Source organism: Mercenaria mercenaria, chromosome 13 (assembly GCF_021730395.1).
Source record: "Mercenaria mercenaria strain notata chromosome 13, MADL_Memer_1, whole genome shotgun sequence".
NCBI classification, from domain to species: Eukaryota; Metazoa; Mollusca; class Bivalvia; order Venerida; family Veneridae; genus Mercenaria; species Mercenaria mercenaria.
In genome coordinates this window covers 62825146-62840882 of record NC_069373.1, presented here as the reverse complement: position 1 = coordinate 62840882, position 15737 = coordinate 62825146, and the positions used below count along the sequence as shown (strand labels likewise).

At 35.5% G+C, this 15737-nt stretch overlaps 1 protein-coding gene across 1 annotated transcript; it reads left to right on the top strand.

Moving 5' to 3' along the window:
- The first annotated feature begins 8084 nt into the window (after nucleotides 1–8084).
- LOC123529901 (uncharacterized) lies at nucleotides 8085–14794 on the top strand. Its single transcript, XM_045310484.2, has 6 exons — nucleotides 8085–8728; nucleotides 9123–9244; nucleotides 12110–12163; nucleotides 12599–12773; nucleotides 12994–13063; nucleotides 14636–14794. The coding sequence occupies exons 2-6, from the start codon at nucleotides 9142–9144 to the stop codon at nucleotides 14792–14794; spliced, it is 561 nt and encodes a 186-aa protein (XP_045166419.2). The 5' UTR covers nucleotides 8085–8728; nucleotides 9123–9141.
- Nucleotides 14795–15737: the final 943 nt, after the last annotated feature.

The following is a 15737-nucleotide window of genomic DNA, read 5'->3' as shown; positions in this document are numbered from 1 at the left end:
GCCGGCCTAGGTCTTTATGTGATGAACAAATCCAGCATAAAGTCTGTGATTCTATCCAGGTGACGTCCAGGCCTTAAGTAATTAATACATAAGAGAGGCAAATGTGGTGTTCCTCTATCTTAAAAAAACTTTAAGGGGCCATATAGACCTAAACTGTTTTGGAGGTACTTTAGGTATTACTTTACGTTTGAAACAAATGTTGTTCTACACTTAAGAATTTTATTATACCATAGTTTTATATTTTTTAAAGAAGGAAATTCAGCGAATAAGAATAGGGTCGTGTAATTGATTTTTTTTGTTTGAGTGGTTTGAAAATACATCAATAACTTGAGAACCACTTGACCCGGAGTGTTGAAAAGTCATAGTATGATTGGAAATGTAGAGTAGATAAACTCGAGAACCATTTGACTTAGAACCTTTAAACCATATAGGGTGATAGGACTTACAGAGTGGATGACCACTATTGATTTTGGGGTCACTTGTGCAAAGGTCAAGGTCAAGGTCACAGGGGCCTGAACATAGAAAACCGTTTTTGATCAATAACTTGAGAAGCATTTGACCCAGAATGTTGAAACTTCATAGGATGACTGGAATGTAGAGTAGATGACCCCTATTGATTTTCGGGTCACTCGATCAAAGGTTAAGGTCACAGGGGCCAGAACATGGAAAAATGTTTCCAATCCATAACTTGAGAACCACTAGATCCAGAATGTTGAAACTTCTTGGGATGATTGGACATGCCGAGTAGATGCTATTGCAGCCATCCATCGATGTCTCTTGGACTTTTGCTCCTGTCCCCTATTGACTTCTTGCCTATTACTATTATGCTTTGTGGGAGGCATGCGTTTTCTACAAAAGCATCTTCTAGTTCCACAATTTTGGTGTTTATGAAGCTTTTTATACTTGTAAATTTACCTATTTTCAATCATATGGCCAAATAAACTGTATTGGTCCGTATGCTTCACTTTTCAAAATTCGCCAAATATCAGTCGGGGTCCTTTACTGCTGCTTATTTTATGTTATTATTTTGAACTATTTTACATCGAAACCTATCTCTTGTCAAAATGAACCTTAAGAAAGACAGAAGCGCAGCATGCTCGGGATGTAATGTATTACGGGCAAAACTGATGCTACGCGTATAGTCAGTGTGGATAGATAGGTCAAGTCATTTACATTGAGGCATTGACATAGACATTTCGCCTTGACCCTCAAACCCTTTCCACATTTTCCTATGTTGGATGTAACTTTTTCATTCCTTTTTGGATCTCGTTCGTAATAACAAACATTGAAAGTCAAGCTTTTCAAGAGGAAACATTTATCAAAGTTATACGTAACTTATTTTCCAACTACTGCGCCGACTATCAACTTAAAAGAGATTTCTTGTTCTTTAAACTGCATGTAATGGAACTATTTACATATGGAAGACTGGTGTCTGAGGATAAATTATGAATCAGATCAAGGCAATTTGCACGTAATCCATTTAAAGTATTCTCTTTGTACAGAAACACATTTGGAGTCTTGCTGTCTGCAAAGTAGTCTCCCATTGGTACACAGTTGAGACACTCAAATTGCAGAATAAAGGGCACTTGTAGTGGTAAAGCCATTCTCGCATACCAGAGGTCTACCGTGGTTCCCCGGATGAACCTCTGGCACATTTCTCCGATATTTGTGGTTTGGTTACATTACAGGTAAAACGTTTCAGCCAATCAGCGTCATTTCGCGACAAATCGTAGCGAACCAATCAAAATCATCCGTGAAAAGCGTGACCGCGTCCTTTCCATATTATCGAGGGAATACGATGTCCATTTACGACGAATATTATTATTTCTTGATGTAAATTCTTAACGTCGAATTACAGGAATAAATCTTTATTTATCGCAATCATGGAATACAGTCTTTGTCCATCGTAAGCAAGTATCTTGTTTACATATTTTTTGAAGTTTCAATTCGGAGTTCCAAATAATGGCGAACAATGATTGGCTGAAACCACTCCCGATAGTTATTACGAGTGCACATGCTCATCAAGTAAACGATGGAAATAAATCAGAGGTTCGTCTCGGGATTTTGACGAACCTCTGATGGATGAGAATGTGGTAAAGCGTGCGAGCATTTTTAACCAGGAAAATAGGAAAATGTCAGGAGATTAAATTGGAAGCTTAACCTTTTGTTCTAAAAGACTTTACAGTTCGATTTTTGTTGGCGGACGCACTGTCATGAATAGTTGCATGCCTTTTAAACCTTCCATCGGGCGTTTCTGGATAAAATATCTTGACAGCTGTAGGGCCATCATTTTATTTAGACATTGCATGGACCCGCCCGCTTAGCTCAGTAGGTAGAGCGTTGGTCTACGGATCGCGGGGTCGTGAGTTCGATCCTCGGGCGGGGCGTATGTTCCCCGTGACGATTTGATAAACGACATTGTGTCAGAAATCATTCTTCCTCCACCTCTGATTCATGTGAGGAAGTTGGCATTTACTTGTGGAGAACTGGTTTGTACTGACACACTGGTTACGTAACTACCTGCCGTTACTTGACTGAAATACTGTTGAAAAGCGACGTTAAACTCAACACAAACAAACAAAAAAGACATTGCCTGTGATGTTTTTACAATCTTTGCACAAAAATTGCACAACGGGGCCTCTAGAATTGAAGAAAATGTCATATAAAATCTTCTTGGCACTTTTTATACTCCCGAAGGGACGTATTATGTTATGGTCTCGGTGTCCGTCTGTCCGTCCGTCCGTCCGTTAGCAAGTTCGTGTCCGCTCTGTAACTCTTGAACACCTTGAAGGATTTCAAAGAAACTTGACACAAATGTTCACCACACTGAAACGACGTGCAGAGCAAGTGTTTTGGATGTCTCATTTCAAGGTCAAGGTCACACTTAGGGGTCATATGGGTGTGTTTCGTGTCCGCTCTGTAACTCTTGAACTGCTTGAAGGATTTCAAAGAAACTTGGCACAAATGTTCACCACACTGAGACGACGTGCAGAGTGCTTGTTTCGGATGACTAGCTTCAAGGTCAGGGTCACTCGTAGGAGTGAAAGGTCATATATGACTGCTGTGTCCGCTCTGTAACTCTTGAACTGCTTGAAGGATTTCAAAAAAACTTGGCACAAATGTCCACCACACTGAGGCAACGTGCAGAGCGCAAGTTTTGGATGACTCGCTTCAAGGTCAGGGTCACACTTAGGGGTCAAAGGTCATATATTACTTTGCTTTGTGTATATTGCTATGCATTGCAGTGCTCTTATTTTTACTTGGCAGATCACTTTTTGTTCTCTTACAATAATTTTTTTTGAATTACTTCCCTTTTTTGTTTCTATAAATAGCTTATTTTGAAACTTTATTATTGGCAGTAGGGAAAAACCGAGACCACTTTTCTGTGGTACAACTTGGATGGTACATCCAAATTTTAGATGTTTTTTGACATAACTTTACCTGGTAAGAAACTTTTTTTTTGGAATGTCTTCCTTTTGTTGTTCCTGTCCTTTGGGCTTCGACTGTCAAGTTCTTGAATTTTTACTCCCATCCTCTGATGTAACCCTTCGGGCGTATATTGCCCCGCTTGGCGGCGCTCTTGTTGTCCTTTTTGCAATGACCGGCAGTGTCTGCCTTTTACAAGCACGCGCTTAGTATTTATGCGTCGCTAGGGCTCCAAAATAATGAAATCAAGTTTCATCCGAAGCAATTGAATAATTTAAAACTAGTTACTTGTTAGTGTAAGATATGAAACTGAAATTGAAACTGAATAATTTGATTAAACGCCTATTTTTATACGCCCGTTTGAAAAACGGGACGTATTATTGGAACGCCCCTGGCGGGCGGGCGGGCGGCGTCCACAGACATTGTCCGGAGCATAGCTTCTTCATGCATGGAGGGATTTTGATGAAACTCGGCATAATTGTTCACCATTATGAGACGGAGTGTCATGCACAAGAACCAGGTCCCTAGGTCTAAGGTCAAGGTCACACTTAGAGGTCAAATGTCAAATTCAAGAATGGCTTTGTCCGGAGCATGTTTTCTTCTTGCATTGAAGGATTTTAATGTAGCTTGGCAAAATTGTTCACCCACATGAGACAGAGTGTCATGCGCAAGAACCAGGTCCCTAGGTCTAAGGTCAAGGTCACACTTAGAGGTCAAAGGATACAAGAATGAAAACTTTGTCCGGAGCAATTCTTCATGCATGGAGGGATTTTGATATAACTTGGCACAAATGTTCATCACCACGAGACAGAGTGTCACGCGCAAGAACCAGGTCCCTAGGTCTAAGGTCAAGGTCACACAGAGGCCAAAGGTCAGATACAAGAATGACTTTGTCCGGAGTATTTCTTCTTCATGCATGAAGGGATTTCGATGTAACTTGGCACAAGTGTACACCATCATGAGACGGAGTGCCATGCGCAGGTCCCTTCTTTATAATTACTTCCCTTTGTTGTTACCATAAATAGCTTATATTGTAACTTTTTCATTGCTAGTCGTAGAGAAAAATCGAGACCACTTTTCTGTAGTACAGCATGCATGCGTATTTTGACCTATCACTTCCTGGTAAGTATTTTTGTGTGGACTTACAATTTTTTTTGGATTTTTTTTAAGATTTGACCGTAGGGAAAAGCCAAGACCACTTTTCTGTGGTACAACATATATGTTACTTTCAAATTTTATGTGTAGTATTTTAAGGTATCTCTACCTGGTAAGGATTTTTTTTGGTGGACTTAGAAAAACAAAAGAATTACAATAATTACTAAACAAAAACATAGTAAACAACCACAAAATAAAAATTCCATTTGCAAATACAGGTGCTAATGTAAAGAAATTTGCTGTGACGGGCGTAGATTGTGACATTCTGGCACTCTTGTTATACATTGATATATTCAATGGTGTTGTACATAATAATAATAATTATTATTATTATAACAATATTAATAATGACAATAATATTAATAACATTATTGTAACAAACAGTCATGATCGTACCCCTCACCTTGAGGTCAATTTACCCCTATTGCGAATACCGTGGCAGTGCTTAAAGCATCACACGGTACGCCCAGACGAGCTGCATATAGAGGTTCAAACTTAGAGCCTTACCAACAAGTGCGCTTAATTAAACAATTCTTGGAAATATAAATGTTGAAATGTAAAACCTTTTACAAAAATAAGAACTATCACCTGCTGTTTTCGCATAATAAACAGTTATCAAACAATTTAAAACAATGCCGCGAAACCTCTGAAATACAGTCTTAAGATTTTTAGATTCTCGCGCTCACGTGCTGTTATAACACCTTTTTATATATGCGAGTTCTGTGGCAAAGCGTAAACATCATTCGGCCCCAAAAAGGATAATTCAAAACAAAATGACGTAACGTAACGTAAAAAACAACTCAGACATTCCCGCGCATTTCATGGAAATTTAATGACGTTGAGGTAAGATGTATAGAGAATATTAGGTTACTGTCTGATAAATTTAAATTTATTAGGCGAGTTGAAGAAAATATATATTAGGCGAGGCTCTGCCGAGCCTTATATTTTTTCGTAGACGAGCCTAATAAATTTAATTTTTTTTTCAAACAGTAATCTAATATTCTATTTATCCTACCTGTTCAGAAAACTGGGGAAAAGTCGTTGGAAAGAGCAACAGCGTGCAGACTTGACGTCATATAATATGACGTTTGCTAGTGTAATTCAGTTTGTGGAAAATTGAAAAAATGCAATAACTTTTTTGTTTCTGGATAAAAACTTTTGATTTTACCACTTATTTTCTTAGTTAGAACATTTCCAATACAATGATGTCAGTTTCAATGAAAAATTCTGAAAAAAATTGTTTTCAAAATTTCCGGCTAAAGTGCTGTAAATTGAATTGAAAACTTCCGGCTGAAGTGCTGTAAAAGTGAAAAATAGCAATAACTTTTTTGTTTCAGGATAAAAACCTTTGATTGACCACTCATTTTCTAAGTTCAGACATTTCCAATACAATGGTGATGATTTAAATGCAAAATTTTGATAAAATAATGATAAGGCATTATACACCAAAACTTTGATTGTAGAAATAAAATGCTAAACAGTCAAATATTAACATTCATCAGTTAAATGTATTTTTGCGTCAACAGACTTTGTTATATCGTATTGAAAATTAATGTTTTAATCGTCTTTTTCGATAAGAAACATTTTGCAGAATATTATTTTGTAGGGATAACGCATGTTTTTTCGTGTTATAACATCTGCAGAATCCCGAGGGTTAACGGGCTCGGGCACCAACGTATCCCGAGGGATTCTGCAAATGTTATAACACGAAATGAACATGCGCTAACGCTATTCTAGCATAAAAAGCGTAAAACTGATAAATGAATACAATCTCACTCAACGTAATTAAATTTCCACGAAATGCGCGGAAATGTCTGAGTTGTTTTTTTACGTTGACGTCATTTCGTTTTGAATTATCCGTTTTGGGGCCGAATGACGTTTACGCTTTGCCACGGAACGCGCATATATAAAAAGGTGTTATAACAGCACGCGAGCGCGAGAATCTCTCTGTTAACACACGTTTTCTCTCCTGTTAAAACACCCCCGAAAAGTGACAAGAACAGCAGTTTTATGCTAAAATAGCCGGACAAGAAAAGGAAAATGACAAGGAAAACTACCCTAAATAAAATAGACGTCATGAAGACGTCTGTATATCCATTACGTTAAAAATAGTACTCACTGCATGTAAACATGTATAGCTGAACAAAGTATAAACGTCTACTATCACTAAACAAGAGGTCCAAATAGGCCTAAGTCGCTCACCTGATGAGGACTTTGGCCATCTGACCTTGCTTCTAACCAGTTTTTGTGAAAATCCTTTAAACTGTTTATTGAAAAAGTTATTTAAAGGTGATCTTGTTATATTTTGCTGTGATGCCGCATAAATGCATAACCATTACAGCAAGCTTCATAATGCGAAAGTGTTTAACTTTTTATAATTTTAACTCTGGTGTTCCCTTAAAGGGATCAAGCACAACAATTACAAAGACATTACAGAAGTTTGATGGATATCCATTAAGCGGTTCATGAGAATAAGTCATTTAAAGGCTTTTCTATTTTTAGCTGTAGCGGTTCCTGAAAGAGACCAAATGCCCCTATTTGAAAAAAAATTGGGTGATGAAACAGGTCATGCATGTTGAAGATCCAGCCAGCGGTTCATCAGAATAAGAAATTCAAAGGCGTTTCCCCCCCCCCCCCCCCCCCCCCCCCCCCCCCCTCTATTTTAACTCTAGCAGCTCCTAAAAGGGAAAAACACCAGTGAACAGATTTGGCAGAGGCTACAAACTTGCATTTTTAGTGAAGATCCATCAAACAGTTTATGAGAAAAAGTCATTTAAAGGTATTTCTTTTTTTTTAGCTGTAGTGACCCCTAAAAGAGGCCAGGTGCTCCCATTTGAACAAATTTGGGAGAGGACCTTATAATGATGCTACACAAAAAGTTTGATGAGATCTATTCAGCCATTTGAGAAAAGAAGTCGTTAAAAAGTATTTTTATTTTTAGCCCTAGCGGCCCTTTGAAGGGGTCAAGGGCCCCATTTAAAAAAACAAATATAGCATAGTTTAATATATTTGGTGAGGATTTTCTACATCTAAACATAAAATATCTTAGTAAAAGATAGCCATTGGGTATCTTTAAACAAATGATAAAAAGTAAATGTAATACAAGGAATCAGTTTCAGATCTCGAACCTCAGTAACAGGTACGTTACTTTTCAAAATGATGAAACTGAGAATGTCTTTGTTGATTACTCAGTGTGAAGTTATGGCAAAAGTGTTTTAACCTTTACCTCTGAACAGTACCACTTATTATTCAAAACGGGTGTTCACTGAAAATCTGCTGACTGATTAGCGAACAGGCTGATCTTGTTCTTGCATGCCGGACAGGATTTTCCTGTGCTTTTTCCGGTGCTCACGTGCTATAATTTATGAATGAATGCGTAAATGCATACGCTACATATTTCACATACGCACATATCTAGTAAAACGATATATTTTTATAAAATGTTTTCAAGAAAGAACAAGGTTTTCATTCACTGTTGTTTTTGTTTGTTTGTTTTGTTATTTTGTGCTTCAACTACACACATTAAAAAATACGAGGGATGATATACAACTATGCGTTTTCTGAAAAATGCCTCTGCTACGCGCCTGAAGATGTTCAATGTATGAGGGCTATATATAGAATTAAGTTCGAATCATTTACAATATTTTTAAAGCGAATATTAAGAGTAAGGACGTATTATACTTCCGCGAAATATGATCTGTTCTATCCACCACATCCGCAACAGGTTTTGCGTGACATACATTTAAACCTCCGAAACTTATATATGAAAAAAATCAAGTTTTTTTTTTTAATTTTACAGGATTGTTTCAAGGAAATGTTGATGTTATTCTTTAACAGCCCGTCAAGAAATAATTTTAAAACATTTTGGTGTCCAAATGACTGAAATTTATAATGAATCATCTCTGTTAAAATCGTTTTAGACGATAAATTCAAAACTGATCAAGATAGTTTGAATTTTTTAATGATGTAGAACATAATTGTCACGTGTCTTAAAGCTTTGTTACTGAAAAGCTGGACCAGACAGTAGTTTTATAATTCAATTGTTACATTCACACATCCGTTGTACTGGTTTATTACAAGTGGTGAATAAAATATTTATATATTTATATTTAATGAGGATGGAGGATATATAACTTGAAGGGAAAAGGTAATATTTCAGATTCTAATTTCTAGCATTCTAGATCATGCTAAATGCGAGGCCGAGTGGTCTGTGTCACTAGCTTCGAATAACTAATCATGAAAACACCAATGGGGATGTTAAAGTATACCATGAATATCATGGGAGAAAATTGTCAAGATGGCTTTTGGACGTTCGGTGGTTTTACCGCCCAGGTGCTGTCCCGTGCATATATTAAAATATGTCAATTTGACTTGTTCAAAATCCATTCATATTGAATCATTTATTGATTACGCTCATTTGTTTTAGGATACGTGTTCTACGGTACAAGTATATCCATTTTCAAGAAACTGAATAAATTAGAAAGCTTGGTATAGTACCTAACAACGAAGACATACAGAACTCACATCTTTTCGTTTTGTAGGTGTTGAGTTTTCGTAGCCATGCTAAGAGGATACGGACTTTATATTCTGAGACTACGACTAAGGTCTATGAAGTTGGGGATTCTGTGTTTAGTTACTACAGCTTCGGTTTTAACTCTAACAGGTAAATCTACAGTTGTTAACACACCCCAAATCTTCCAGTTGTGTAGCATTGGAGTCCTCCGTTGCATTGTAAGATGGTAACTATTGTCATTGTATAAACACGATGCAGACACACGATGAACAGACGAAATGGCTTTCAATAAGTCTCACATTGAACTGCGATTTATTTTAGCCTGTTGTTCAAAGCAATCTAATTTCCTTCAAATTATTTCTATCCTTCCTGAAGCACAGTTTAATTATTAGAATATTTCACATGTTGTGAAGTGCAAATGGGAATATCCAGTTCGAGAGTAACTGTAGACTTACCAAAGTCTGTTGAGATCAAGTATTCTATAATGAAGTTTATTCTTTCTTCATACTGACACTGATACTTTCTTAGAAAACGCTTTTCTGTCTAGACTCATCTCTTTAGAGTCACAGATAAGAGATACTGTTGGAGATATTTATTTTAAAGGACTCTAACGACTGATGCCAGTGTAGCGGTAACGATTTATCCAAGAGCCGAATACTTTTATCCACATCTTATAACCAAGGATAGATTATTTTTTCTTGCATACAATATTCTGAAATAAAATAAAACAATTGCAAGTGTAATAAGTATGTTTACATTTTAAAAAATACAAAAGGTCTCCCTGAAAATGCTACCAAAATGTTAGAGACAAAAACATCAACTAACCTACATAAAATACTAAAATGACTTTCAAACTTCCAAACTTCCAAACTTTTATTTTCCAACTTTGGTTTACACCAAATTAACAACTTGAGCACCATTTTCATTTCTTTATACTGTTGATAATGACGGCATATCATAGTCAATGGAGAACAATAGAATTACTAAATGTTTAAAGCAGTGTGATGCATGTATATAATACTGCACACTTATCCCACCCTGTGAAATTTGGCGCCCAACATGGGGCTGCGGCATGCTTGCTTGGTAATTCTTACAATGCTTGCTGTAGCATGTGCCTCCGGAATTCGATGTATGGAGGTGTATGTCACAGACTTGGTCAAGTTAGGGATAATATGTATCAGACAGCCGGTTTGCTCGGTCGAAAGATTACCCTGTAAGCGAGGGGTCCCGGGTTCGAGCCCCGGACTCACTGCACATTGTTCTCATTCAGTGACATACGTCTATTTAGTACAGTTATATTAGTGCTAGTATAGAATTCTTCCAATTTAAAAAAATAAGGATTTACACAGAAATACACAGAAATAGAGATACTTTTTTCTTTCATAAACAAATTTTTGATACATAACCAGATAGCAAAATGCATCACCTACACCACTATTACAAAAAGTACCAGTGGGTCGACCCTTTTGCCTATTATGTGTACAAATGACGTAGTTATCTGTTAATATAATTATGTATATGTTGGCAATAACATATGTTTAAACGATAAACGACAAAAAGTACATTTTCTTTCAGAAGATGGTATGCCCTGCCATCTTCCCGTTGCCACGGGTAACCTACGGTTTCTAGTAAAAACGCATAATTGGTAGCTTTGTAAGTATCAGTGTTTGATGTAATTTGTAAACTCTGAACTTCAGACAAATTGACTTACTTTAAGAAACTCAGGCTATACCACACAACCGAAAATCCGGACGAACATAATAAATACTTAACAGTGTCGATCCTCCGGGACTTTACAGTACTTGAAGTATTCATTTCATATTGCCTTTCTGTAAACTTTAATTTACTAGCCCCGAAGAACTTATTGTTTATCTATTTGCTCCCTTAATTTTAAATATAAGAACATTTTCTACAGAAAACATTATGTTATTGCATTTGTCAAAATATTTTATTTTCAATTAACATGCAATGTTTCAGACAAGCTGGAAGGAAATATCCCAACAATTGCAACGTTGCATATATACGTTTTTTTACTTAAATTGTATATACTTTTTTAGCATATTTATTACGTATATACGTAGGCCTATGTTCGTTTTATAACAGTTTTGCGTTTCTACGCAATTTACTTAAAGTGGCATTATGCGCATCTTACTGCACATAGTGTGTTTTTGGTGAATGTTTTATAAAAGCAATTTTCGGTTGCTGTGCATCTAAATTTGTTAAATTAACGATAATACCGCATAAGTATTTGAAGTTGATGCTCTAGAAATAAAGAAATCAGACTAATAAGATAATAGTTTTTTTCTTCAGTCTTCTACGCAGTGATCTCCCTTACCTATAGGTAGAGATTTCTCTAGTTGAAGGGAAGCAACTCACGCGTGCAGTTTGACTTTTTTAAAAATGACTGCCCCAGTCAAAATAAGAAAAGTCATATTTGGAAAGTAATTATCTTGTACTGGTAACAGGAAGAGTTTGTTATATTGGGTTAAAAGCTGTAATTTCCTTCACCCTTTTTTTCTCACACATCTACTTCAGCTTGATTTGTACTTGAAAAATGCGCAGTTTTCCACTTTAAAGGTCCAATACTAAGGAAAGTGAACATTTTAATTTCTTTTAAAAAGCACAGAAACTATTTCATTTTATTGGAAAATGAAAGTTGGTATGTAGAAATTCGAAATAAATCGCAGTATATGTACAATTATTTTTCTATGAAGTATGAAGAAAGTTAAAAAGACCTGGGGGGTCATTCTGTCAATTCATTGAAATTTCAACATAATACACATACATTTCTTTGAGTTCAAAAGACCTTCTGTAAATTTTGACCTGCCAATCTTCATTATTTAGTGTCTTGCAGAAGTCTATGCACTGGCTATGAAAAAAATTGCCAACTCACTTTCCCTTAGTAATGGACCTTTAAGTTTTAAATGACAAATTGTACGTATCTATTTTAATCAAGTTTGAATGATGTTTCTGTTATAAGTACTAATGTAATATTTGGACATCTTTACATTACAGTATGGATTAGAAAGGATGTGTGGACAAACGTTCGAAGCTTGAAACTCTCTGTTGGTAATAAACTTTTATTCGCAACTTTATGTTATACATGCTAAACATTTCGTTGTAATTTGACATATAACAATTCCTTGGTATATAGTTCATCTTGCTACAAAATCGTATTAATTGGAAGTCGAAGGTTTTAGCTTAAAGACTCATAAAGATCCAAGGTTCCACTCAAATAATAGTGAGTATGGTGATTATCTATTTGACAAAACACCCATCGTTTATTTCTTAGCTTGATGGTGAGGAGAAAGTAAAATTGAAATCACTGGATTTAATTAAATGACTACACTGACCAAACTCACAGATATCTCTTTATGGAATAACATGAGCACTACCTGTTTATTTTAATGAGGAACATCTTTTTTTGTGTCATATGAGCCTTACTTTCTGAAAATACTTTAGATACTTTAGAATGATTTAATACAAAATGTATTTACGATACAGGATGGTCCAACTTTACGGGTGTCATTTTATTGACATATATGAGAAGTGGCTCGTCTTTGACTGGCGACATTCTGCAGCAGAACAGCAATGTATTCTATGTGTATGAACCTCTCAGAATACTTCGAGATCTCATCAAGCACAAAAAACCGATACAATGGCTGAACGGAACTGTCAGGTACGTTATCAAGAGTTACATAATTCAAATATGAAAATCAAAACTAAATTAAAACACGACTAGAATAGAAAAACACATTGTCAGCAACTTTTTGAAATACATAAAAGGAAGAAATACAATATAAGTAACGCAGAAACCATGTCTGTGGAACGCAAGTTAACATATAAATGGTATGTCCTGTTTTGGTATATATTTCTCATTTTGTTTTGTTTTACTTCAGCACTATAGCAACGCTGAATACTACAGATGTAAAGCGACAATCTCTTATTGGATGGTTATGTCCTGTTTTGGTATCTATTTCTCATTTTGTTTTGTTTTACTTCAGCACTATAGCAACGCTGAATACTACAGATGTAAAGCGACAATCTCTTATTGGATGGTTAACCTGCAATTTCTCTCTGGTATACGCACAATCGTTTGAAGATTCAAATTTTCTCTATTTCGGAAAGCAGACTGCGTCTTATAATAAATGTATTTACAAGAACTACAACATTACAATAACAGATCCCAGTCAAAATTTAACTAGTATTTATATACGAATTCCTGCCTTTCGTCGAGGTTTGGAGGATAAGTGTTTGAAGAGACTTCAAAATGCATGCCTATCCTCCAAGGTTCGAATTATCAAAACAATTCGCACATCAATGCTAACTGCAGAGGCGATTTTAACAGGGTTAAAGGAGAGTAAAGTGATTCATGTGATCAGGGATCCTAGAGCTACGGTGTTATCTCAAATACGTAACGATGGTTGTAATGAAAAAAAAAATTCTACGCTAGTTTGTGCTAAGCGGCATTGTGAAAATGTTTGGAATGACACTCTTGTCAAAGAAAAAATGTTAAAACGATCCCCTTATCGAATTTTAACCATACTGTATGAGAATGTTGTCTCTAAACCTATTTTAATGGCAGAATTAATGTATAAATTTGCTGGAATGCAATTTTCTGAAGTTATTAGTAAATACGTTAATAGAATAGTATTAGAAGGTAATGTGACTGGGTGCAACGTATGTGAACAATCGTGGCAGGTTGGGAAGCATTCTAACACGTCTATATACCGTAAATTGTTGTTGGAAAGAATGAAACGGAATGACGTATTACATATAAACAGTGTTTGTGAAGAAGTATTGAATCATTATAAATACAAATTTGACATAATATATTCAAAGAATGTAGTTCATTAAAAAAAAGTGATGAAATATATTGAATATATTCTTGAATTACCAGGTTGCCGTATATATTCACCATATTCTTGAACTCAATGTTGTTATTATTCTGGTCACTGGGAACATGGATACAGTTTATCATTTCTGTTTAATTGAATTTAGCTTTTGAAATCCGTTGTTAGGGGACGAAGGCTATTGCTTATATCATTGATTCTCATGAACAGACACATATAGTTTGGTTGACCTGTATTTTGAAATCCCAGCTGTAATAGACATGTACTAAGTGGAAAATGACAGGAAAAACTTTTGAAATAAACAGGTGTAAAACACACAAGTCTCATAAATACAACTGTAAATGTTAGTTGAAAGTTGTAGCTGTACAATACCCTTGACTGAAAATTACAGCTGTAACTTTGAGGTGAACATGAGTATTGTCAGCCATCTTTAATGCATTTTGGCGGGATATAATTGAAATTCACAGAGACACAACATCTTCTAAAATATTGGAAATGTACAAATGTTTAAGCATCTAATATAGTTGTGAAAGGACATGTATAAGAACAAAAATAAGTATTTACACTATATTGGAAGCTAAGTAGTTAAAAAGAAATAATTACAGGATTATCATTTGTTTTCATGACAAAGAAAAATCAATCTGTAAACAGGAACTATAGATAGATAGATTCTTTATTACCTCCACAGATTGGAGAGCATCATGGCAAAATTATTCAAACAACATCAATACAAATAAGTAAACTAAATACAAATATATACACAAAGAGCATTAACATGACAAGAATCAAACAAGTACAACTTAGTTTCAAAGATAAGAAAAGCGAGAATATTACCAGCCGATATTAAACTGACCAGGAATTGTTTCTGTGCATACTATATCAATTACAATTACAAGTACTATGTGCACATATACTTAACTATATGTAAACTATACGACGCAATCTTGTTAAAATTTGGCATTAACAACATATGAATGGATATCACCCTTCTATTCATGCCTTGTCGAAACGAAATACAAGGCAAAAGAAAAGGATAATCAATAGACAGCTTTCAATTGATTCACAATCGCATTCTTACATACATATGTACACACACACACACACACACACACACACACACACACACACACACACACACATACATACATATATACATACAAATACACACACACACATATATACATACATATAAATTTACAAATTCCATTAACATGATTAAGTCTTTTCCGCAAATCCAGCATTTGAACAATACATAGACGAATAAAACAGTGACTTTTTAAACTATCATTTTATGGCATGCTTTTATCACTTCTAATATGATTATATCATTATCTGTACAATATAAACCAGCCAGTAAGTCTACGATTTGATTCAGAGGTGATTTCGATCTGAACGTCTTAAAAGAACGTACACCACAGACTGCGATAAGATTTGACCATAGACATGAACGAACTGTCTCATTACATGGGCAAAACAGTATTAAGTGTATTGTAGTATTGTCCACAGTAAAATTGCATTTTTTGCACCTCTCCGTTTTATTAAATGAAAACAATTTATTAAGTATTTTTGTAGCCGTAAAGCAATATGATTTTGTTGTTGGGTATTTCCTACTAATTGTCCAGAAAATACATGGACCTTTCACATCAAAAATGTTTATACACTGTTCAACTGTTATAAGCTGGCACAGGTTTCCAAAGCGTTTCTCTTGCTCATGCTGGAAAACGGAACGCTGTAATACTGACTTCCATGCTCCTTTGCTTGGAAAATATGAGGTTTCTAGGAAAATATTT